At 32.9% G+C, this 23,368-nt stretch overlaps 2 protein-coding genes across 7 annotated transcripts; one reads left to right on the plus strand and one right to left on the minus strand.

Moving 5' to 3' along the window:
- Positions 1–28: 28 nt before the first annotated feature.
- LOC145318158 (uncharacterized) lies at positions 29–9,385 on the minus strand. The gene is made up of 7 exons (XM_080159504.1): positions 8,938–9,385; positions 8,238–8,482; positions 7,845–7,979; positions 7,356–7,584; positions 6,063–7,147; positions 4,596–5,429; positions 29–4,457 (listed from the first exon to the last, which is right to left on the minus strand). The coding sequence occupies exons 1-7, from the start codon at positions 9,044–9,046 to the stop codon at positions 3,297–3,299; spliced, it is 3,798 nt and encodes a 1,265-aa protein (XP_080015630.1). The 5' UTR covers positions 9,047–9,385; the 3' UTR covers positions 29–3,296.
- Positions 9,386–10,932: 1,547 nt separating this feature from the next.
- On the plus strand, positions 10,933–23,309 carry LOC145315768 (uncharacterized). Of its 6 annotated transcripts, none has more exons than XM_080155845.1 (11): positions 10,933–11,171; positions 11,357–11,621; positions 12,592–12,683; positions 13,297–13,347; positions 17,096–17,177; positions 17,580–17,833; positions 17,957–18,208; positions 18,451–18,661; positions 21,071–21,868; positions 22,276–22,814; positions 23,137–23,309. In XM_080155845.1, the coding sequence occupies exons 1-9, from the start codon at positions 11,061–11,063 to the stop codon at positions 21,262–21,264; spliced, it is 1,512 nt and encodes a 503-aa protein (XP_080011971.1). In that variant the 5' UTR covers positions 10,933–11,060; the 3' UTR covers positions 21,265–21,868; positions 22,276–22,814; positions 23,137–23,309. The 6 variants fall into 6 exon arrangements, with proteins under 6 accessions (XP_080011971.1, XP_080011969.1, XP_080011974.1 ...); XM_080155843.1 differs by lacking the exon at positions 13,297–13,347 and adding an exon at positions 13,442–14,206; XM_080155848.1 differs by lacking the exon at positions 13,297–13,347 and having other exon boundaries at positions 22,276–22,503; positions 22,775–22,822.
- Positions 23,310–23,368: the final 59 nt, after the last annotated feature.

The raw sequence follows: 23,368 nt of genomic DNA on the forward strand, positions 1-23,368 counted from the left end.
GAATTAATATATTAACACTACGGATCAATAATATATTATTATCATTTTATTATTATTATTATTTTTTACAGTCTCAAATAGGAGCTCTGGAGAATCCTTAATGAATAATAACAACAATATTTAAAGGTAATAATAACTATGTTTACAGTTGTAGGAGAACTTTAGGTTTATATAATACATTGCAACACACAGCCTTTATAACTTAAAAATTCCGACCAAATGAGAAAAAAAAATAATACCGGATTCTCCTACAATAACAAGGTTAACTTACATAAATACGGCCTGGTTAGAGATATCAGTAGAGAGCAAGGGTTGCAACTACATAATTACTTTCAACTTGTAATAGAATCAAATGTTATCTTTAATGAAGTGAATTTAAAATCTTAGCAATTATTTGACAATAGGAATAGGACACAAATAGTGCAGTGTTACATAAAGAATTTTTTCATCAGAATTATGTTCAATATAATTAAACAATCATTTACATATTTATAGTTTCTTTAGGAAAAAAAATAGTTATACATAACTAGCAAAAAATGTAACAAAAATGCCTAAAACATTTTCTTGCTAAAACACAAGGAATCTGCAGAGATTCAAATTTAAGTACAGAATTTCATATGAAAATTTTTTATTTGTGCCGCCCAAATATAATTAAGTAAAAATTACGCAAGACTGACATGAAATGAAATTATTCTTTCGAATGCACGTACCTTACAAAATAGTTAATAGACTTTAAAATTTTAACAAAATTTTTACGATGTTAGTAGGTAACTTATAGAATTATTAAGAAAATATCAGTCTTGCAGTTGATTAGCAATCAAATGTTTATTTTTTATTAATTTAAAACTTCAATGTTTATATCATGCAAACAATAATTAAAAATATTATGAAACAAATTTGGCCTCTTTTTTTTGTCACAAATCAAATGGTAACTTTATAAACGTCAGGCAGCTTAATATGAAGCCGGTATTTTAGCAATGTTTTGCATCAAATTTTGTACATTAATTATGAGTACTTCATACAAACAGTTTAAGGTTTAATTTTGATGCTAAACATGAATAAAATATCGAGATCAGAAAAGTTAAGAGTCAACAATTATAAAACAAAAGGTTTAGGGATAAATAATCCTACACAAGATTTTTTAATATTAATTAATAATTCTCCTATTATCACTTTAATAAAAACAATATCGCACTGAACATGTATTGTACATAAATTAATTTTGTTTTAATTTTAAGATATTGATACTCGCTCTCTTCACTGTTTTACAACCAAGACTTGGCACATGAGCTGGGTTTAGTTTAGACAGAATTTTTATTTTTATGACTTGTAAGCTAATACAGTTACACCCATCAAGATGGATTCATTAGCGTTAATTGAGAAATAAATTATAATTAATCTTAAATTCTATTTTTAATCCTTCCTCATAAAACCATGTAATAAAATATTCAATAAAGGCCAACAACGCATTAAATAAAATCAAAGGAATTGAATTTTTCTTAATTCTTTTAATGCTTACATTTTGATTCATAAATGTGACTTGACCATATATATTAAGTTTGCGTTTAAAACTTAATCTTAATGGCAATTCGTTGTGATAGATTTTAAAAAGCACAAATTCAATTTTATCAATGAAATGTTGGCCTTTTCAAAGTCGTTTTATCTGGGAATTTATTAATATTCAAGAGGGATATTTTTGATGGGCTGGGATTATTTATTGATAGCTATTGTATGATTAAAAGTAAACTTTTAAAATTGTAACAAAATTATGATAACTACTAAAATCTAATTTTGAAATCGCCATTTTACTACCTACCAATAATTTTTTTCAGTATCAAATTAAAAACTTTAAAGAGTATTTTAGTTTTAAAAATTTCCCCCAGCAAAATGTAAAATTTTTTAAACCTAACATAGCGCCTCGTACCAATTTTAATACAATTATTTTTTTCTTAAAACAAATTGGGCTTTCGACGGAACCTAAAGTTTATCTACTCTCTATCTAACTATAGTCATCATTAGTTTGATTAGTGTATTCAAGTCAGAAATAATAAAAAGCTTGATGCAACATACAAGTTTTAATTTTAAACAATTTCATAATATAACTATCCAACATCGAAGCAATAACAAAAAAAAAGAGAAATAATTTTGGGAATTACATTAAACAAACCAAACGACTCGATTTAAATGATTTTTTTTATAACATTCAAGTATACAATTTAGGTATAAAATAAAAAGTTGTGCTTTGTTCCAAGGATCTAACATCCGATAAACTGACAAATTAAATATTCAAAATAAGAAACAAACATTTAAAGGGTATGAATTAAAATACCAATTTTTCACTCAAAATAAATTTTGAAAATGCCTCTTGTTACCAAATAATAACCCCAAATCATTCCTTTAAACCATTTGCTTCAAAAATTGAAAAAAAGAGGGATAAAAAACAAAATGTAAAAACTGGCTTTGTAAAAATAATTGTGTGGTGTGTGTGTGTGCATACAATGTCTTCCCTCCATAGTATCCACTATCCATAAATGCAAGATAAAAATTGGCCAAATTAATTGCAAGGAAGAATCAAATTGTTTTTTAGTTAATAAATAGCACAAAGAAAGACTGTTTTCATTCCCTTTACAACAACCCTACTACCTTCCAAATTACCCACTCTAATAAAATAATGAATGCCTAAATTAAGAAAATATTAAAAAAAAACATTTTATCTCAAAATTAAAGATTGCTACACAAAAGTTTTCAAAATAAATGTTATTAACCATCCAGATAATGTTAAACCAGATAATTGATCTTTTGCATTAGTCAAAATGAATATAATAGACTTTCAATTCATGAGTATTTAAAACAAAAAAATATAGAGATAATGTTAGAAAATTGTGCCAAATTTAAACAACTATAAAAATCTTAAGTTAGCATTTATCTATTCTATAGATGAGATATATTAAAAAATCCTTAAAAATTTATTTATGTGTATATTATAAAAAATTACACAGATAAGTCCAAAGTTATAAGGGGAATTTTTCATGAATAATATAGTAATATTGTTGTTTTGCTTAAATAAAGGCACATGCTATTTATACTTTCTGGCATTCCTAGTTGTAAGTTTACTTTTGCAAACATATACATTAGTAGTATTGACAATAAGGACAGTGAATGAAGGAGTGATCAAGGTATAAAATACACAGTTGAAAACTAAATTATTTCATAAATAATATTAGATATTTGTAATTTATTCAACATGAACTATTTTTGACGCAAGTGTCAGCGTTCAGAACGTTTTCAGTTTTCTTTTATTTCTTGTGATGAAGCTGGGATTGTGGAGAAACACGCATCAACTGTTGTATGTTTGAATGTAGATGGGAGGGAGGCAAAGATGATGGCGTGTTGTGATGCCCAGCTGGTGGAGGGGGAGGTGGTCCATGCCCGTGTGGGGGAGGATGATGCCGCGAAGGGGGTGTGGAACGGTGTGACGTGTGGACCGAGTGGGCTGGCAACGGGCCTGTCTGATGCGGTGGTAACGGTGGTCCACCAGCCATGCCCTTTGGAGCCGGAGGCGACACCATCTGATACGAGGATGGCGGATAATGGCCACCCCGCAGCTCAGGATGCCGGGAATGTGCTTGAGGGGGAAGACTAGCATTGTGTGGATAGTGAGCAGGTTTGGGAGGAGGTGGTCCTGAGGGGGAATGCTGTCTGTGGTGCTGGGAAGAACTATTTGAGTGGGCAACGGTCAATAATTGTGGCTGACCTCTGCCATACATTGAATCAAGTCCGTTTTCCATTCCGTGGTGGGGAGGTAGCCGAGGAGATCTATCTCTGTCCCGGCTTGACGATGAGGACGAGGGTTGCACCATTCTGTCTCTTGGAGATGGAAGAGGCCGATCCCTGGGTGATGGTAATGGTTTGTCATGCGGTGGAGGAGCTGGCCCAGGAGATATGTGAGCTCTGCTGCTGCTGTTACTACTAGGAGACACTAGTCTCTTATCTACAGCAGAGCTAGGACCATTCTGTGTCGGAGGTGGAGGATCTGTCCGTCTCCCACTGCTGGCCTCCTGCCTCTCCTGTGCCTGTTGTGTGGTAGCGGCTGTCAGGTGGGGTGTATCAAGGGCAAGAAGACGGGCATTGACAGCAAGCAGGCGGTCGCGTTTTGAAAGAAGCCTATCTACAACATCTTCTAAGGTTTGGTTCTCTTCCTTGAATTGATGTAGAGAAGATAACAGGGAAGCAATGTCAAAATAGCTTGACTGCTCCATTAAAAACCTACTACTATGCTCCCATTGACGTTCTAGCAATTCCTCCATTGTCTGAGGTTGTCGTGTTGGGTCCAACATTCCTGCAGCGTTGTGAGGTGTCGATCGTGACAAACTAGGCCTTCGTCTTCCAGGTAAGGGAACCCCGGCAAGCTGTTGAACGTTTTGAGAATTATAAGCGGAATGTGCTGCTACTTCATTCTGCAAAAGAGAAATTTTGTTATTTTATTATTTTAAAATTGCATAATTTCTGGAAAATAAATCAACTTTAATACTTTGTTACAAAGCTATGAATGAATAATTGAAATATTTGAATATGCGTGAAATGATAAACATTACCTGAAGCACTGAGGTCATTTCTTTGGCCATCCCTGAAGAGGGATTTAATGTAGCTCCGAACATCATCAGTCTATGTAAATCTTGTCCGTCTTTTTTCTCGCCGCCAGAAGGCAAAGCGTTATCAGCATCCGGTTTGTCCGTATTATCTTCAGTCTTCAGCCGTTTCGCCTCACTTGCTCCATCCTCACTATCGCCAGGAGTGGCTGCACCTCCTCCACTAAACGCAGACCCAATGGAGTTCATGGCAATATGCGTTCCTTTCTTTGGTGGTCTTCCCAGTCGTTTTGCAGCTCCATTGCTCCCCATGGATCTGGGGCTCAGGCTACCAGCAGGTTTGTTTTGGTTGGGAGATTCTTGAGACACAGCTCCACTGCTGGGCCCACTAGTGGGTGTTACGCTCAACGATGATGTCGACGTCCCCCCACTACCACTAACTCCACTACCTCCATTACTGTTGCTGTTATTATTTGCCGTTACCACAGGAGATATTGTAACAGGTTTAGTAACGGGTGTAATACTGGTTTTGGTTGGGCTACTTGTGTTTAACGTCGAGGATGCGACAGATGTCGCGCTCTTCGATGTTACGACCAGCGACGACGGCGTAGACACCGATGAAGTGGGAATTATGGATACACTATTGTGCGATGGGGGATCGGAAATTGGTTTAAAATTAGCACTAGTTGTACTGTTGGTGGGGAAAAGGCTGACACTGCTACTCAGATTTCCTCTGGAGTAAACAGGAACTGAGGAACTGCCAATGCCTGAGCGTGATCCAGAAAGTGAACTCTCTGATTTTACTAAAGATTTCAATGTTTTTATTTCGATAAATTGAAAAAAAAAACAGATTTAAAAACTGAGGTAGGTACTTTGTAGCTGGATATTGGTAACCAAAATTATACGTAAAAAAGGTTCTCAACTTTCAATTAAAATCATAAAAGTGAGATAATCTAATTTTGAAGATTTAAATTAAAATAATTAAAATCGTAAAAGTAAGATAATCTAATTTTAGAGACTTTAATTAATATTTGTACAAAATAAAGTTTAAAAGCTACACTACACCCGATTATCCTTATAATAAAGTAACAGGATGTTTGTGTGTCTGTGTGTTTGTGTGTCTGTGTGTTTGTACCGAAGGATCTCGCTAACCGCTGAACCGATCGGGTTCTCCTTAACAGGGTAGATTCTCATATGTCCCGGGAAGGTTTATAACTATTTTGGGGGAGGGTACCACCACCCTCCCTAGAGAAATTAAATTTTTTTTATATTTCTCAATTTTAGAAAGAGAGTTCAACGAAAAACAAACATCAAACGTAAATTTTTTTACTTTTTCTTTTAAAATCTAAAATAAGAAATTGAATTATTAAATTCGACTCTCTCCTCCTCAAGTGCCCCTAGAGGCCTCTAGGGGCGTAGCCGCTAGTATTATTAAAAACAGTAAGAGTTTTAAATAGTAGAGTCCTAATTGGCCAATCTCATTTCAAGTTTTTTTTTAAATATAAACATTCCTGTGGAAGAAAGATGACTGTCTCTTGCTGAGGAGCCCCCACTAGTCGAAATCGTTGCTGACGATTTCGAGTGAGGTAATTGATCACTGATGGAGTTACTTGTACTCGTTACCGACTTGGTGCTGCTAAATGATGAGTCATGCACAAGTCTTGTTTTACTGAGGGACGCAGTACTGACAGAGCCATTGTTGTTTGTGTTACTACTGTTATTACTACTATTACTGATACTACTACTACTACTACTTATATTGGTTGAGTTACTCTGAGTTGTGACCACTGGTGAAGGAATATCAACATCCACTTTCTCAACTTTAATCTTGGTCAAGCTGTTTGTTGACGAAGTTTTATCCGACGCCGTCGTTACGGTTGTGCCAGATCCTGCCAACCCTATGCTGTTGGCATTTGTGTTACTGCCCGAAGTTGATCGTCTGGTTGGCGACGATGCCTCGGACTTTATAAGTGCAGCAGATACACTGACACTCTGTGTGACATAAGATTCAGTAAAGTTGGCATTGGTGAAGCCTTTTTTGTCCACGGCTTCTTCTTTAATCTCAACTGCGGCTTTTTTCTTTTCACTCTCCATCTTGTCAGGTTTACTATTGGTATTGTTAGGTACTTCTTCACTTGACGGAGTTGATTTTTCTTTAAAATTGCTATCTTTGCCAGAATCTTTTTCTTTTTCTTTATCCTTCTCCTTATCCTTTTCTTTGTCACTTTCGTCCTTCTTGGCATGGTAAGTCTCCCCATGCTTTCCTATTTTAACAACTACATTTGGAGTTTTCTTATCATCCTTTGACTTATTTTCACTTGAAAAAAATCTGTCCGTTTTGGAGCTATGATCGTTGTTTGAAAAACTGCTCGATTTCTCAGTCGAAGAGCTAGACGAAGAAAAGGTAGATACTGGAGTAAGAGTAACTGATGAGGTACCACTACCCGTGGAGGCCACACAGTTGTTGCTAGAGTTCAAACTCGCCAAGTCGGGGTTAAACTTGGGAGGCTCCAGTTTGGCATCGTAGACAAGTGATACAGGTTTACGGCCCCGTTTTCCTGAAATCAAAATTAATTTTAGGAATTTTAATATATATATGTTAAGTAGGTATTTCTCATAAAATGATGCAAGTAAAAAAAAATAATTGGCAAAATACTTCACAGGAAGCATAAAATATCGGACATTTAGCTGCTACAGTCATAAATAGTAAAATGAAATAGAATTACTTTGTGTTCTGATTTTATCCACACAAAAAATAATAGGTACCTTTATTTTTACATGACGAAGAAGAGGAAGACAGGGAACTTGATTGGATGTGCTTGGAAGATTCTTTCCCATCAACATGATTGCTTTTCTCAGGGCTAGGGTTTGGTGATAAGTCTTCACTTGGCATTGGCCGAAAAGCAGGTATAGTTTTCACAACTTTCTTGTTTATGCGCTGATAGTGATACTGACAATAGCCACAGTATTTTACATTGTCTCCGGAATTACCGGCCTAAAAAATAAATATTAACATGATGGAATTTATCAAGGATTAAATTAACTTTTAAAACTCGGAACAAAAAAATGAAATTTTAAAATGAACTGTTTGTTATTAAAATTAATGTTTTATGGAATATTATTGAACATTTTTTATTATATATTAAAAAGTGACGTTAGATTTAGCTAGTGTATGGCCCTAAAAAAAGTTCAAAATTAGGAAATCAGCAATTTAAATATCTAAATGATTTTTAGCCCCAAAATGATAAAAAATACCTCTTCACATAATAATCCATGCGCCTGCGCACATGTCACATGGAACGCTTCTTTACATCCAGTTTTATTGCACTGCATACATGCTCCAGTTGTGGCTTTAGATTCCTTTCCATTCATTTCACACAGGTAACAAGTCTAAAGATATAGAAATAATATTATATAAAGTTTAATGTTCATTTCTATAGTCTTAAATTCAAAGATTAATTAAAAAAGGAAAATCATAAATATCTTCATAAATTTCTTTCCCCCCACATCTCGCTATTTCTTTTCATAGTTTAGATGATGAAAATACACCTGGGATTTGGGAAAAATTAGAAAATATACTCTCCTGATTCATATTAATAAAAAAGTCCGAAGATAATTACCTAACTGTTTTATGTCAAAATACCATACCTTGTTGTAACGCTCATGAGGAATGAGCGATAAAATAATAGGCTCCATGGTGGCCACATTCCCGAACCTGACCTCGGGAATGTAGAGCGCACACACCACATGCGCCCAGCCATTGTTGTCGGTGCGCTTAAGTGCCCCATCCTTGCTGGGGCACAGCTCGCAGCGGACCCGGGCAGCCCGCTCCTGGGATTCACATTTTCTACAGAACCAGGGCCCGGTTGGAACAGTCACGATCCCGTAGCATGCTGAATAAAAACAATAAATTTAATATACAAATTGAATCAATGAACATAGGGAGGACTTGATACTCAATGCCAAAACTTTAGTATCATTAAAATTTAAGTTGAAATTATATCAAATAGGTCATTTAATTTACATGCAAAAGTTGTAAACCTAAACAAAAGAGTGAAATGAATTTTATTTTAATAAGGGAAGCATGGAGATCACTAAATATTAGCAATTTATGATATGAAATGATTTCATTGTCAATTAATATGAACATAATCGATTAAACTTAGGTTTCGGATTTAATATATAAACCTTTTCTTATCCGTTGTGTGTTAAATATATAAATTAAGTTATTATTACTTTAATAATGAACATATCGAACAGGTTTATGTTTTTATCACATTCTGATATATCGATTTGTTATAACAAGTTAATATTTGAGATAATTAGGACAGAAAAAATGACAACAAACCTTGATGGACGGCAACCGTACAACCATGCCCATCACAATACACCAGAGGATTCTCATTCCAACCCTGCTCATCAGAACATACACAGCACCCGCCTACCATCTCACGCATTGCTTACCACAACATCTAGACGAAAAACCTTTACCCATCTGCATCAGGCGTTTATTCATTTGCTTAACGTACGGTGTATATAAAGTTATTATCGCCTTTCGTGTGTGGCCACCGCCTCTGTAACGACCGTTATCACCGGTTCGTTTTGACGTCCGCCGCCGAGATTATTGAAATCGCCGCCTTGCAGGCAGATCGTATTGATTATTTACTGTAAGGTGGTGTGTAATTAGCATTTGTATGTTGTGTCAGGGTAGAGTGTGTGTAAACATAATGGCGTCTCATCCAGAGTTGCCGCAACACCAGATTCTCGCATTCACAACAGTTGCCACACAACAAAAATAAGTAATATTTATTTATTTATCATATAAAGTTGTAATTTTAATTTAATTACTTGCCTACCTATTGGAATTTAAGGGACAAAGTTAGATAAGATATTTGATGGAATCATAAAGATTTTTATATTTATTATATTTTCTTTTACAACCAACAATGAGTTAATTTTTTTTTACAAATGAAGGTTCAATATTTATTAGAAAAAATTGTTTATTAAAAGCTTGTAAATCAAAGATCCGTATAAAATTTTTATAATTCATATTTAGGATTATTATGGTTTTTAAATTTTTAAAATTGCATAACTTTAAAAAAAAACTTGTTTTGGCAACCTGATATTTCTTTCGGGCGAGTAGAAAGGAACAGACATTTTACACTTGCACCAAAACTGAAATTTTAGTTAGGATTCAAATCAATCATAAAAATAAACTATGATGACTTTAAAATCTAATTTTAATTATTCATCGGATAATTAAAATTCATCGCTCAAATTTTATATCTATAAAATTTTAATGAAAATCAATTAATATATCAAAATTTTGGGCTTTAAAAACAATATTTTTTTATTTTTTCCCCGTAATCTTAAAGTTCTATGTTAATCGTTAAAGAAATGAAATAATTTCAATAGTTTCATGTGAATAAAAATGATTCAAAACATTAAAAAAGGTAACCATTTGATTATTCCTAAAACTAATTAGAACCTCAAGGATAAAAATATTCTATGACGTCATGTCTGTACCTGTCAGGGCTAAAGGGACATTTATCATAGACAAATTAGACAACTAATTTTAGAAACATAATTTTAAAAATTAGGAATTTTAAAAATAGATTTTCTATTCTCTAAAAAAGGTATTTTGGATGTAAAAAAAAATTTGATTAAAATAATTTTCTTGAAAATAAATTGTCTATGATGTGTCTAATGGCTGCCTCAAAAATCCTAGGATGATAGCAGAAGTGATAAAAACACACATGTAAAACAATTATTATGATTCTAATTAGTTTAAGTCAAATAAAGATTAATGACACTTCTATTTGAAAATAATATATTATTATTCTTACGTTTAAATTATTAACATTTCCTGTATTGCTATGTTACTTAGGGAAAAAGGCAAAAATTTGAAGAGAGTCGAGTGCGAATGTTAAACATTTGCAACTGTCAAAATTTTGTATCTTGTTTTGGGATGGTAGGCCTTGCCATTATCTTATTGGAATAAGTAGGTGATTTTCTCGAGGGGAGGGGGGGGGGGGGTATATGAGTTTACTAATTAGATCTTATTAGTCATATGATAAAGAATATATACCAATTTATATGTATATATATTTGTTTATAATAAAATAGATATAAAAAATTTAGGATATAAGGTATCAATGCAATTTCTTAAGTTTCAATTGTATGTACATGCTAATGATTTATTTTAAGTTTAAAAAAATATTTTTTTTTCACAGGGTCAAAATTATCATAAATACCTAATCATCGAATTAATGCGCGTTTCAATCTGAAGTTTTCTTAATTGTTGGTTAACTTATTTACTTACTATTAGCTGTACCTAATACATATCTTTACATGTTTCAGATAATATCTAATGGGGTGAGAAAATCCATTTTACTAAATGACAAAAATAAAAATATATTAAGAAAATAAACAATATATATGCTGCTGCTCAATTAACACTGAAAGTTGCACATGCCCCCTCCACCACCACCGCCCCCAGGGGCGCCTCCTCCACCAGCACCACCTGCGCTTCCAAAATTGGGAGGTGCTGCCGGGGGAGTTGAAAGAAAAGACCTATTGAAGGTAATTTTACTTTAAAAGTTTTAGCTCAGCAATCGTAATAAATAACTAATTTACTGAGAAAATGCTATCAATCAATCACCCGACACGTTAATTGGATTTCTAATTATTTTTTATTACACATTGAACCACCACTAATGATCTAAAAAAATTACCTACGTATTGATAAACTTTTTTTTAAATTTTAGGATATTCGATCCGGAGCAAGATTAAAGCCAACCAAGACAAATGATCGAAGTGCGCCAATAGTTGGGAGTGGGAAATCTGCCAGCACCGCCTCTGGACCGCCATCAAATGACAGGTCTGGCGGTGGCAGCGGAAATGGCGATAGCCGCACGGATGCTCAATCTAGTCAATTTACGGGCCCACTGCCCGGTATTGGGGGTCTGTTTGCTGGTGGAATGCCAACCTTAAAGAAAACTAAAGGAGGAATAAATACAGGCAGAGCCCCAGGTTAGTGCCTTGTGGTAAAACATTATAATTAATCATAAAGTCTTACGGATGGACAATAGGACGTCTATTTTAAAAAGGCATGTCTAATAGATATATATTTTTTTAGTAACATATTATTTCGTCCCAAAATACGAGCAACGAAATTTTGGACAAAGGAATCTTTTAAAAGAAATTTAAATTGTCTACACCCGACTCATTATATTGATAAAAACCGTACTTACTTAAATGTATGCAAGAAGGGGGGGGGGGTCTAATAAACATAACTAAAAGCCAAAGAAAGTGAAAAATCAAAAGTGTTCTAGCACTGTAATTGGGCATGGCAGTTGCGTTAACAAGGTAAAATTTTCCTTGTATTTGTATAACCTATAAGGAAACTTTTTAAAAAAGGTTTTTCTTAGATGATTGCAAAATGGCGAGAAAAAAAAATAGCGGGTAACGACAGTTTTCTGCGAGAGTTGCGGTTCCTCCACCGTTTCTTCACTGTCAAATTTTAGTTCTAGAACTCTTTTTTTAGTTAAGTTCCTTTAACTTGAGTTTCAAAAAGTGTCACAAAAGCACCCCTCCTTCCACCTCTCTTTATAACAAAAAATATCTTTAAAATATTTTTTTGAGTAATTGAGAATCAATTAGAATAAATTAGCACAAAACCTGTGAACTATTAAATCTAGCCTCTCCTAGCCTTATTTGTCCAGCCACCACAGAGATCTTAGTAAACAGACAGACATGCTGATACTTTGTACGATATTTTAAAATGATATGTTCTAGAATATTTATGTATGAATGTACAATAGTAGTGTTTAAGGCTCATTCATTCTTCTATTAACAATCAAAATGATGATATATGCAGTGACCAAGCCCATTTTTTAAATATCAATTCAACTTAAATTTTAAACGTTTGTTTCTATGGCTAGTAAAGTTTTTTTTTTATCCCCTCATTCTTTAATCCAAATATAACATCAAATTATTTCAGATCCGGAAAGTCCACACAAATCTGCAGCAAATGGCTCAAGTAGTAGTAACAATATAAATAATAAGTTTTTGAACAGTTCTACTTCTAGTCTGGTAAGTTTTTTGTTTGATTTAGATATTTACCCAACTATTGTTTCACTTTTTGTATCTTATATATGAGAGAGACACCAATATTTAGTTATTCTTAGCTATCACTCTTTAAATTCTTAACTTTGGGTTATTATAGTATAAATAACATTCAATTTTAAAAGATTGTAAGGAAATCAAAAAGATTACATATAATGATTCAAACTTTTTAGCTTCCCTTTCGTGATTTGATTTTATACAGTTTTAATATTATGAGTTACATATCTACATATATAATTTTATGCGGCACAATTTGATTATCGTGTACCAACATATTGTTAATACAAATTGTAAGAAGATAAGTTTGTTTTGAAATAACACCAAGTAAATATATTGAATATTGATATGAAATATTTACCTAGTAAGTAGGACATCGATTTGTTCATTACATAATTTTGAGGTGCTTTATTATCAAAATAGCAAATGAATTTAAAATATGATTAAATAACAATTAATCCAAAAAATATTATTAAGATAACTAGTTGGTACATGATTTCGGAAATTTTAATGTTTTTTATTAAGTATTTATAATTGTGATCTATATCTGAATTATACTGAAAAGCTTCTTTTTTTGTTAAAGCTTACGGATAGATATAGAAAAGGGGGCGCTAGTTACCTCCACTTCATGAGGGTAATTTGTGTTTTATGTTAATGCATGGTTTTTTTTAGAACTCCATAGTTTCACATTATTTAAATCAATCACTTTTTATAAAAAACTTGTCCAGGTTCGAAAGAGTAATAGTAGTACAAACAACAATAATAACAGTTTCCTTCACTCCTATTACTTTGGAGAAAATGGAGATGTGGCACCTGCTTTGCATGCTGGCGCACCATATTCAGACGGTCAACATGATTATCACTCCTCCAACAATACTTATGCCAAGCCTGTCAAGCACAAAAGTCACACGATCAGCAGAACTAACTCGAGACACAGTAGTAGCACTAGTAGTCATAGCAATAGCGTCAACAACAGTAGTAATCTCAAGTCAGACAACCAGATTCAAAATAATATTAGTAATAACAATAACAATCATATTAAGCCTATATCAAAACCAGCCAGAACTTCAATGACATCGGGACGTAATTATGAGCTGATGAAAACTAAGTCAGATGATTCCATTATTGAGAAGCCTAGTCCATATTCAGGTGGAACGCTACCCAGAACTCCTGGAAGGTTACAGAAAACAAAATCCTCAACCTTCATATCCCCTGACCAACAAACAGAAAGTATGTTTTACAAAAGTAAAGTCACCCTAACTTTGCGTAGAAGTCGAACTAATCTTAATGAAGATTTTGAAAGTAGTTCCTCATCTCCGACTATGAATGGACCAAAGCAAACGTATTATTATGGAGAAGGCCTTCCCCCTAGTGACCGCCCTGCAATGCCCAGCTGTTTACCAACAGAGCGGATCCTGCGCAGAGCCGAGGAGCTGAGGTCACAATGTCCAACGCCTCCACCGCTCATGTCAAAGCCATCACTTCAAAAGACTGTACGTGTCATTTTTATTTATTATTAAGTTATCGGTGTTTGTGTGAACAATCCCTCTGCTTGATGACATTAATATCCAGCTAACAATTTCTCCTGAACAATGCAACATACTTCTGGTTGGGTCAGCTTGCTCTGTAATTTAGAAAATTAGATTTGTTACTGAAGAACTGGTCTAAATACTAACAAAAACTAACCCTAATTGAACATTGAACATACAAATTATAAAAGAAAAAAGCTAACTAAAAACATAAATAAAAACTTGTAACACATTTTATCATACAATAAAATAACATAACACTGTTTATATTTTAAGTATTGAATTTGTGTAATGCATCTTAGTATATCCATCACGCAACCTGAATTATTTATTAGTTCTTTCTCCCAACTATTGATCTCCAAACGTCCCTCTCTCCCTTTTTCCTTTCCCACTTAGAACCATCTGCCTTCAACTCAGCCTTGCTTGCTTGCTCTTCAGTTTAATAGTAGAAATGTCAATGCCAGTAGAAATGTGAATTTAAGGACTGATTGTTTAATATATGTACATATATATTGCATTTAATTACATTAAAAGACATTTCCTTAAAATGCTTGACAATGATGTATTAAAGTGTAAAATAACGGCAAATGCACATTACGATCCCAGAAGCGCGGAAATTATTGCTAGGAATTCTTCTTTAAACATTCATCAACTTTTTTTATGGAGGGTGCGGGGGGGGGTTAAATTTTTATTGGAATGTTCTTATATGACTCCTAGATTTGAGGTTGAAAAAAAATCCTTTGATACATGAGCTTGTGTTGTCATGTCACTACAAAATGAAAATAAAGTCTCCCTTTTTCGCATATAGTAGCAAAGAATTGCATAAAAATCAACCTAATACGGCAAATCAAATGCAGATTTCTCGCGGATTTCTTTGTTTTAGTTGCTTATCATTAGCATGTTAGTATACCAAAAAGTACCCACCCATGAGTAATTGGTTTAAAATTGTAGGACTTGTCTCCCTCCCTCACCCTTTCGTTATTTTAATTTTGTGTTGTCATTAATAAATCTGTAAACATTTGATTTGTAAAGTTTAAGAATAATTTCTGTCTAAAGGAATGGATACATAAAACGATTTAGCTATAACTGTACAACCTTTGGCAAACCCTCTTTCAACTCATTCACTGTTAGAACTAGAAGATTCGGCGACAGAAGCCTCTCAATAAGTGTACTCTACCTAAACATTTTTCTTATGTTTAAGTGTTCAATTTATGCATGTATTTACATATTTGTTTATAATTTGTTTAATTGAAGGTTTCGGGTTTTTCATTTCTATATTTTAATATAATTGTAGTACATTTTTTTAGTATTTTACATCACTTACTCTTTTTAGTTAATGAAACAAATACTTTTTTCCATTAAATTCTATTTTTTTAATTCAACTTTTTTTATATATAGTTCTAACGCATGGTTTAAATTCAACTTAATGTGTATTTTGTTGAAGATTTTATTTTTTATCATCGTTTTCTCTAGTGGCGAAGCCAGTTTATAATTTAAAATGTCTGTCAGTTGTTGGCTTCGTTTGCAGATATCTAGTATATAAATTTACTTGTTCCGTTGGTCTGTCAGTTATACTTCAAAGGGAGGGGGCGGAAGTGACACTTTTGAAACCAAAACTAAAAGTCAACTAAATAATGAGGTAAAGTTCTGAGAATTGGCATGGCAGTTGCTTTAAAGAGGTGTAATATGGAACTGTGAAGAACTGGCTGCGGAACCGCCGAAAACCGCCGTTTCTCGCCGAATTTTTTTTGCCTTTTCTCGCCATACTAGACAATTTTCAATCATCTGAGATAAACTTTTTTTTCTCGTAAAAATTTCCCTTATATTTTCACTTGCACTTGTAAGATTTTCCATTTTTTTAAATATTGACATTTTTGAAATATTTGTAAGAGTCACGTGAAAATATAAGTGAAATTTTTATGAAAATAAAAGTTTATCTCAGATGATTAAGAACTGTCCAATTTTACGCCGCAGTTTCTTCACAGTTCCATAGTGTGCCTCTCTAAAGCAACTGCCATGTCAAATCTCAGAGCTGTAACTCTTTATTTAATTGAGTTCCTAACTTCCTTTGACTTTTAGTTTTGGTTTCAAAAAGTGTCACTTCCGCCCCCTCCATGAAACATCATGTGAAAGGTTTCATGGCTTTTTATTTTCTATAAACTTATTTTTAATTTGACCATGTGCTCTTTAAATAACTTTGTCCGTATTTCCATCCATCCACAATTTTTTTGCTTCGCCATTTATAAGCGTTTTCTAATCCAAAATCAAATATTTTTTACAATAATTAAGGCTTAAAAAGTATAAAAATTTTAAAAACGTTTCATTGGTTTCTTTAAAGGTTTAAAAACCATTAGCGTAATATTTATACCTATTTTATATTCAATTTTTATTCAAAACAAGATTTAGCGTTTCGATTATAAAAACATAATGGTAAATAAGGAATAATTCAACTGAAGAAAAAATGTATTTAAAATTTTTGATGACGTTTTCGGTGTTTTTTAACCTTAAAACAAAGACATTTCGGCATATTGGGACTTAAAAACTGGTTTTAATTTAATAATTGTACATTATGATTTTTATATCCACGGAAAACTGTTCATGCGATAAATAACTTATCTTCAGTTGTAAGATCCCAATCCCAGCTATTTGTTGATTAAATATTAATATATTTGCACAACCTAACATAATAAACTATTCTGTAGTGTAGCTTTCTTATTTACAAGTTAGATAAATAGTCAAGCTAACAAACTAACAATTATATTAAGCAACACAATTTCATTGAAATTAATACATATTTTTAACAATTACTTTACAATATGTAACTTATATCACAAAATTTCTTTTTGTATTTAGAATTCTTCTCCAAGTTTATCGCCTAGTCCTAGCCCGGTCAGCTCTTCTACTCCAGTTCATTCGAAACCCGATGTTCAAAGAGGTAATTTTGATAATAGTAACCTATCAAAAATAGGTTGAGTAAATATTTATGATATGGTATTCGCAAGAACTGAAAGCAGAGACTCGAACATCACCAAACTTTTTAACCAGCCCACGTCCTCTCTTTACAAAATATTAACCCCGGCCCTGTTTAGGGGTGCTTGTGGCTTATCTAAATATTTTGAGGCTTAATTGCCCCATGCTTCAGAGCCCTTATAATGAACAAATCAGGCTTCATACCTTTGATTTGAGCAGACAAATATACAGATACACCGTAAACTCTGTTATGGCGGGTTTTCTTTTATTATCACGGATTGTTAACTTTAAACGAATAAATATTAGATAAAGATCATAAGAAAAAGATACAAAATTTTACGAATTAAGAATTTTTCCTTATTTTCAGGTATTCCACAATCCCCTGCAATCGGGCTTGCCTCGTCAAACCTAACCAATGCCATTCCAACCAAGCCCCCACCCCCATCAACCAAACCTAACTACACGCGCCCCCAGAACGGGGGTCCTGTACATCCTCCTAACAAGCCCCCACCTCCACCCATAGGGGGAGGCATAAAAACAAATTTAGGTAGAAATCAAACGATCGGCCATGGGCCCCAAGGAAGGCCTCAAATTCCAAATTATGAAAAGAGAAGAAGTCGGGTAAGTTTTATGTTTGATTTCAATTTATGAAATTTTCTTCTGCAACAACATGTTAGGTAAATTGTGAACAGAATTTCCTGAACAATAAAGATCAAACCATTATACTAAGAACATTTTATTTAGGATGACTCGAGTATAGGAAACGGTCATGTGGGTGGTGCCAATGGCCCCCCACCTCCACCTCCTGTGCGCACTGTCAGTCAAAATCAAATAACAAATTCAAGCCGGGTGCCAACACGGGCTCCACCCCCTCCCCCGCCATCGCACAAACGCCCAAGTCAGCCACCTCCCCCTCCCCCTGGTCAGGCAAACAGTCAGGCCCCAATGCAACCTCCCACAAAGGCGCTTCCTCCCCCTCCCCCTAGTGTATTGCAGGTAATATGAACAATAACTTATTTGTAATAATTTTTTTTCACTTAACTACGTTCATACATGTTGTTTTCGTTAAAATGAATTTTTTTATTAAAATATCTATTTAAATGAAATTGCAAGTATAAAATGTTTAATTACTTAACGCTACTTTGGCCCTAAACAAGATTACCAACAACATTGTTTTTATGGAAGGCCAATAAATCGTAGTCCCAAATAAAGCTTTTCAAAATACCATTTATATTAAGGTTGGTGGTGATCCACCTACTCCACCAACAAGACGAGAGAGTATATACAGGACTGGCCAGACAAACAACAATGCCACAGCAGCCAACGGAGCTGGCTTCAGCGCTGAAAGCTTTGAGTTCAAATTTGCATCGAGATTCAAGACGCTGCAGTTCCTGCCGCCGCCAGAGCCGTTCAGCGGCTGTCAGAAGACCTATCCCAGCAAACAGACACGTAATGATTAGTGATCCTAAATGTTTAGAAACATACACACACACACCCAAACACACTGTAAACTTCACACACTTACACGTAATTGTACAAGACTTGGTGTGTGTTTTCCTCTTAAGCATGTCATCTTTCATTTATTTTGGTAAGATTGGCAATAAATATTTTATTTTTGGATATTGTAATACTAAAGTTTTCTTGAAAACTGAATTAACCTCTTTTGTATTTTGTTTTCTTAACACAAACCTGCTTATTTTGCAATGGATAGTTGCATAAAGGGAAAAGTAGGTTGCGGGTAAAATCCGTAAAGGTGTGTGTTTTAAGGCTTAAAAATAGTAGTAGAACGATAATATTTACTAAATATGTGTAGGTATTTCTTATTAAGAGAACTATACACAATTTTTTTTTTAAAATTTTACATGATTTTTTATCGTTCTACTACTGTTTTAAACTTAAAACACACAACCTTTACGGATTTTACCCGCAACCTACCTTTCCCTTTATAATAATTGATGGTATAACGGGCATATTGTAATTTTTTACTTGCAAAATTTAAAGCTTGAATAATGCTTTATTGCCATATTTTATCACCATGACCTTTAATATTGAAAATATCAAAGTTTGACATTTTTCAACGATAAGACTATTCCTTTTTTAAACCTTCAACATTGTCCTGGTGTCATTCTTCAAAATTATTAAAATCTTCGAGAGAAAAAAATCAAAGAATTAGAAAAAAAATATTTAATTTCAACAAGTTTTGAGGTTGTACATTGGTACAATAGGGTTGCTAACATTGGAAAGGTTTAATGAGAAGTAATATGAATTAGGCTTTGATTTTTTCAATTTTTCATTACTGTATTTAGTTTTTAGGTATCAAAAGCATGTTTGGTTTCTTGATTTTTTTAGAACGTTTTTTTGTATTGGGAGAGGAATAATGTGCAGATACCGTAATCCAAAGTTAATACCTAATACTTTTTAATATATCCTAGACAACTATAATTCAAATATGTCATCCTTTATTAGGAAACTCATTTAAATTAATGACCAAAATTAATATTTTAACTTTGTAAAGTACGGCGTTTTATTAATTGATTCGTTATCGAATATTGAACTTGCTTGTACCTGTTTTAGGAAGTGAAACATGAATCATTAGCTTTCCTAATTGTACTATATACTTGGATTACACTATCTTTACATTAATCCTGTCTACCTTTTATCAGAAATCTGCCATCATTGTTTTGCAAGAAATATCGTGTTGAATGCTAGAATTCACAGAAGTAATGCTTGTACTCCTCTGTGACATGGAAATGGTACTTGAAAACAACAATTTTCACCATTAAAAACAAATTAAAAGGGGATGGCGGCGGTTAAGACTCTTTTTGTAACCAAACCCAAATCGCTAAGGAACTCGACCAAATAAAAGAGATACAGCACTGACATTTGGCATGAAAGTTATTTTACTGTACTACAATGTGAAACTGTGAAGTAAAGGCGGCGAAACCGCTGTTTCCTGCTAATATTTTCACTTTTCTCGCCAATGCGTTTTAAGTTTGGTTACAAAAAGTGTCATGATCCGCCTTCCTCCTTTACATCATGCCATCAATAAAAATCCCCCAGCTTGTCTCGATGATCCAACATTTTTTTATTCGCAACAATTTCTCATCCATTGCCATATCCTTGTCCATGCTATATATGTTATCTTTAGTTTTGACAAGTTCTTAACTCCACGGTAACATGATATTTATGATAACTTTTTATTTCACCCTAATAACTTTTTTTTTATTTTGTATTATTTTTTTCATATCTACCTTTTGCTTGTATTCTTTTTTTCGCTCTTTGCATTTTCCCTAATGTAATCGATAACTATTGATTATAAAAGATGAGACACCTATCCCCCAAAAACCATGCGTTAAAATCTTTCTTTGTTGACTAGTAAACTTTGGGGGGGGGGGGGGATAGATATTGCCTCATCCATTTGTAAACCTGTTATCAATTCAATGCACGTTTTATTTAAAAAGGGTGGTGGTGTTAAAATCAAGATATCGTAACCTGTTCTTTTGTGTCACTTGTAGGTATAAATAAAAAAAAACATATCTAATTAAAACATAAACAAACAAAAAACATTTGCGGAAGAAGTAAGCTTTCTGTAATGTTTTAAACTTCTGATTACGATATCTGTTTTTGCCCACCTAATACTTTGTCATCTTTGCATGTACTTTTTTAATATAATCAAATCGAATTTTAATGCGCCTATTTGAAAAAATGAATTTGTCTATTTATTATTATATTTTAAAAACATAACTATTTCTTTTCATTTTGACGCAGTCCAAATTCGAAATTTCTTCTATTTTGAAATAGATTTTAGTTTTAAAGTCGTTTTTGCAAACGTATCAACAATCTGATTCAATATTTCAGTTCCTGTTCGCCAGGGGAGCCAAATAAAGCGCACTCCTGCCCCACCCCCTCCTCCTGGTGGTATTCCTCCGCCCCCTGTCAGCCACGCCCCCTATCCTCCAGGTGGTGTCGGGGGAAAGTCATCAATGTTTGACCGGCCTCCGCTCCCTTCAGCAAGACAAATGTCTGTTACAACAACAACTGGAATATTATAGTTTATTCAAATAATCAGAAAATTATCCATTCTTTATATTTAGAAATTACATTCTTTTATTTAATACGTGTTCTCTAATCTCCTATTATATAGGTATTACGAATATAACTATAGAAAATTTTTATCTTAAAATATTATTTTAAAAGTTCAAATTAGTATTTTCTCGACTAAAATAAAGTTTTAGGGAATTCCTTTACTTATCAAGTATGACTTTGTTTTAAGAAGTGTGTGTGTGAAATGGAATATCATGAATTTACAGTGTATGATGATCATAAGTATTATTTTTAAGGTTTAATTTTGAAAATCATCTAACTAAGACTCTCCTGAATTTCCCCAAAAATGCTTTTTTATATACATAAAAAATTTTATTGATTAGGTGTATTTTTTTATGCTTCAAAATTATTTGATTTTATTATTTCTACTAAAAGGCCAAATAGAGGATTATTTTATACATATTTATTTATTAAATATTGCTATGTAAAATTATATGTATTATTTAAAATGTTTTTGCTAACATACTAATTCATAATGCTTGCTTTAGTTTGTGAAACGTTCATTTTATTAGTTAATTTTTGTTTACTTAATAACATTAGAAATAACGAGAGGTAATTATTAACAAACCAAATTAATTTTATTCTTTATTCATGGATTGGATAAAATGTTGAGCTTAAAAAAATTATATTTTCCTTCAAAATTTTGAGGCTTTCCTAAAATATTTCAAACATATACTAAGAGTGGTAAAACATTTACGTAAAACAAACTAATTTTTATTTATAATATGTATTTTTATTTCATTTTTATTAATTAACAGCAATAATTATTAAATTATCTAGGTACATAAATAAGTAATCGGTTACTATATGTCCTATTTCTTTAATTAAAAAAAACCTTATTAATTTAATGTTAATCTAAATTTTACTTTTATCATTACATTTCCAATTATCGATCATGTTCTTATTAGGTATGTTAATATTTTTTTTAAATATTGCATATTTCTTTTAATAATTAAAAGTGTTTTATGCAACTTGGATTAATGTTTCTCTAAAGCTGTTTTGAGTAAGTTGTTGTAATGTTTTGACTTGTTAATTTCATGAATGCATAGAATTGTGATAAAATATTCAATATAAAGATCATGCTCCCAGAGATTAGCTTGTTAAGTGCTTTGAGCATTGAGCATACAGTTAGAATATGCTAATTAAAATTATGTAACCCCAGTCAGTCTTAACATATTCCCCCTCTTGTATTACTTAGTTGATGGCCAGTTTATTGTAAAAAAAATCATCCAATATTTTATTATTTTATATTAACTCTTTAATGTGATAAGTAATCCTAAACCTAGTTTTTGTTATGTTGTATTAAATTTTTGTTTAACATAATTGTAAGTACTCGTTTTGTATAAAATAAAAACGGCTTCTTTAATTTAAAAATACAATTGTAAAGAAAAACTGTGCGCACACATTGTTTCCAACAAAGTTTGAGACTGGTCATCAACTATACCTTGTTCTCCTTAGACTAGTATTTTTATATTATTATCAGTTGTGATTCTTACAGGTATATGTGTATGTTTTCTATCCAGGGGTGTATATTCTGCCTGGGATCCCCGGCTATAGGGGTGGGTGGAATAAAAAATATGTTGGAGGGGGGAAAATGAGTCCTAAACATTTCCATCCCTCCCTTATGTGAAAAACTCGTAAAATATGTGGGAGAGGTAAAAAAATAACAATAAAAGCGTACTTATTTTTCACCTATTGCCCCTTTTAAGGGTAGAAACTGGAGGGGGGGGGGGGAGTGAATAAATAAAACATTTTGCAGCCGAGAAAATAAAGCTCGTGCAGAATATAAACTTCTGCTTCTATCTTTTCTTTTGGACCAGTTCAGATAATGTTACAAGTTAATATGCCAGCCTTATGAGGTTGTGTGTACATCCTGTATTGGTTCATAAACAAGGCAGTTATAATCAACTGTACTTATTATATTAGATAATATATATTTTGTAATACAATTAAAGAAAATTTGATTCTGAAAATATAATGATTAAAGATCAAATTTGTTTGTTATTTCTTATTTGGTTTGACGATAAAATGCGGAATTTAACAAGAGGAATG

Source organism: Acartia tonsa, chromosome 4 (assembly GCF_053477335.1).
Source record: "Acartia tonsa isolate MP-2025a chromosome 4, ASM5347733v1, whole genome shotgun sequence".
NCBI classification, from domain to species: domain Eukaryota; kingdom Metazoa; phylum Arthropoda; class Copepoda; order Calanoida; family Acartiidae; genus Acartia; species Acartia tonsa.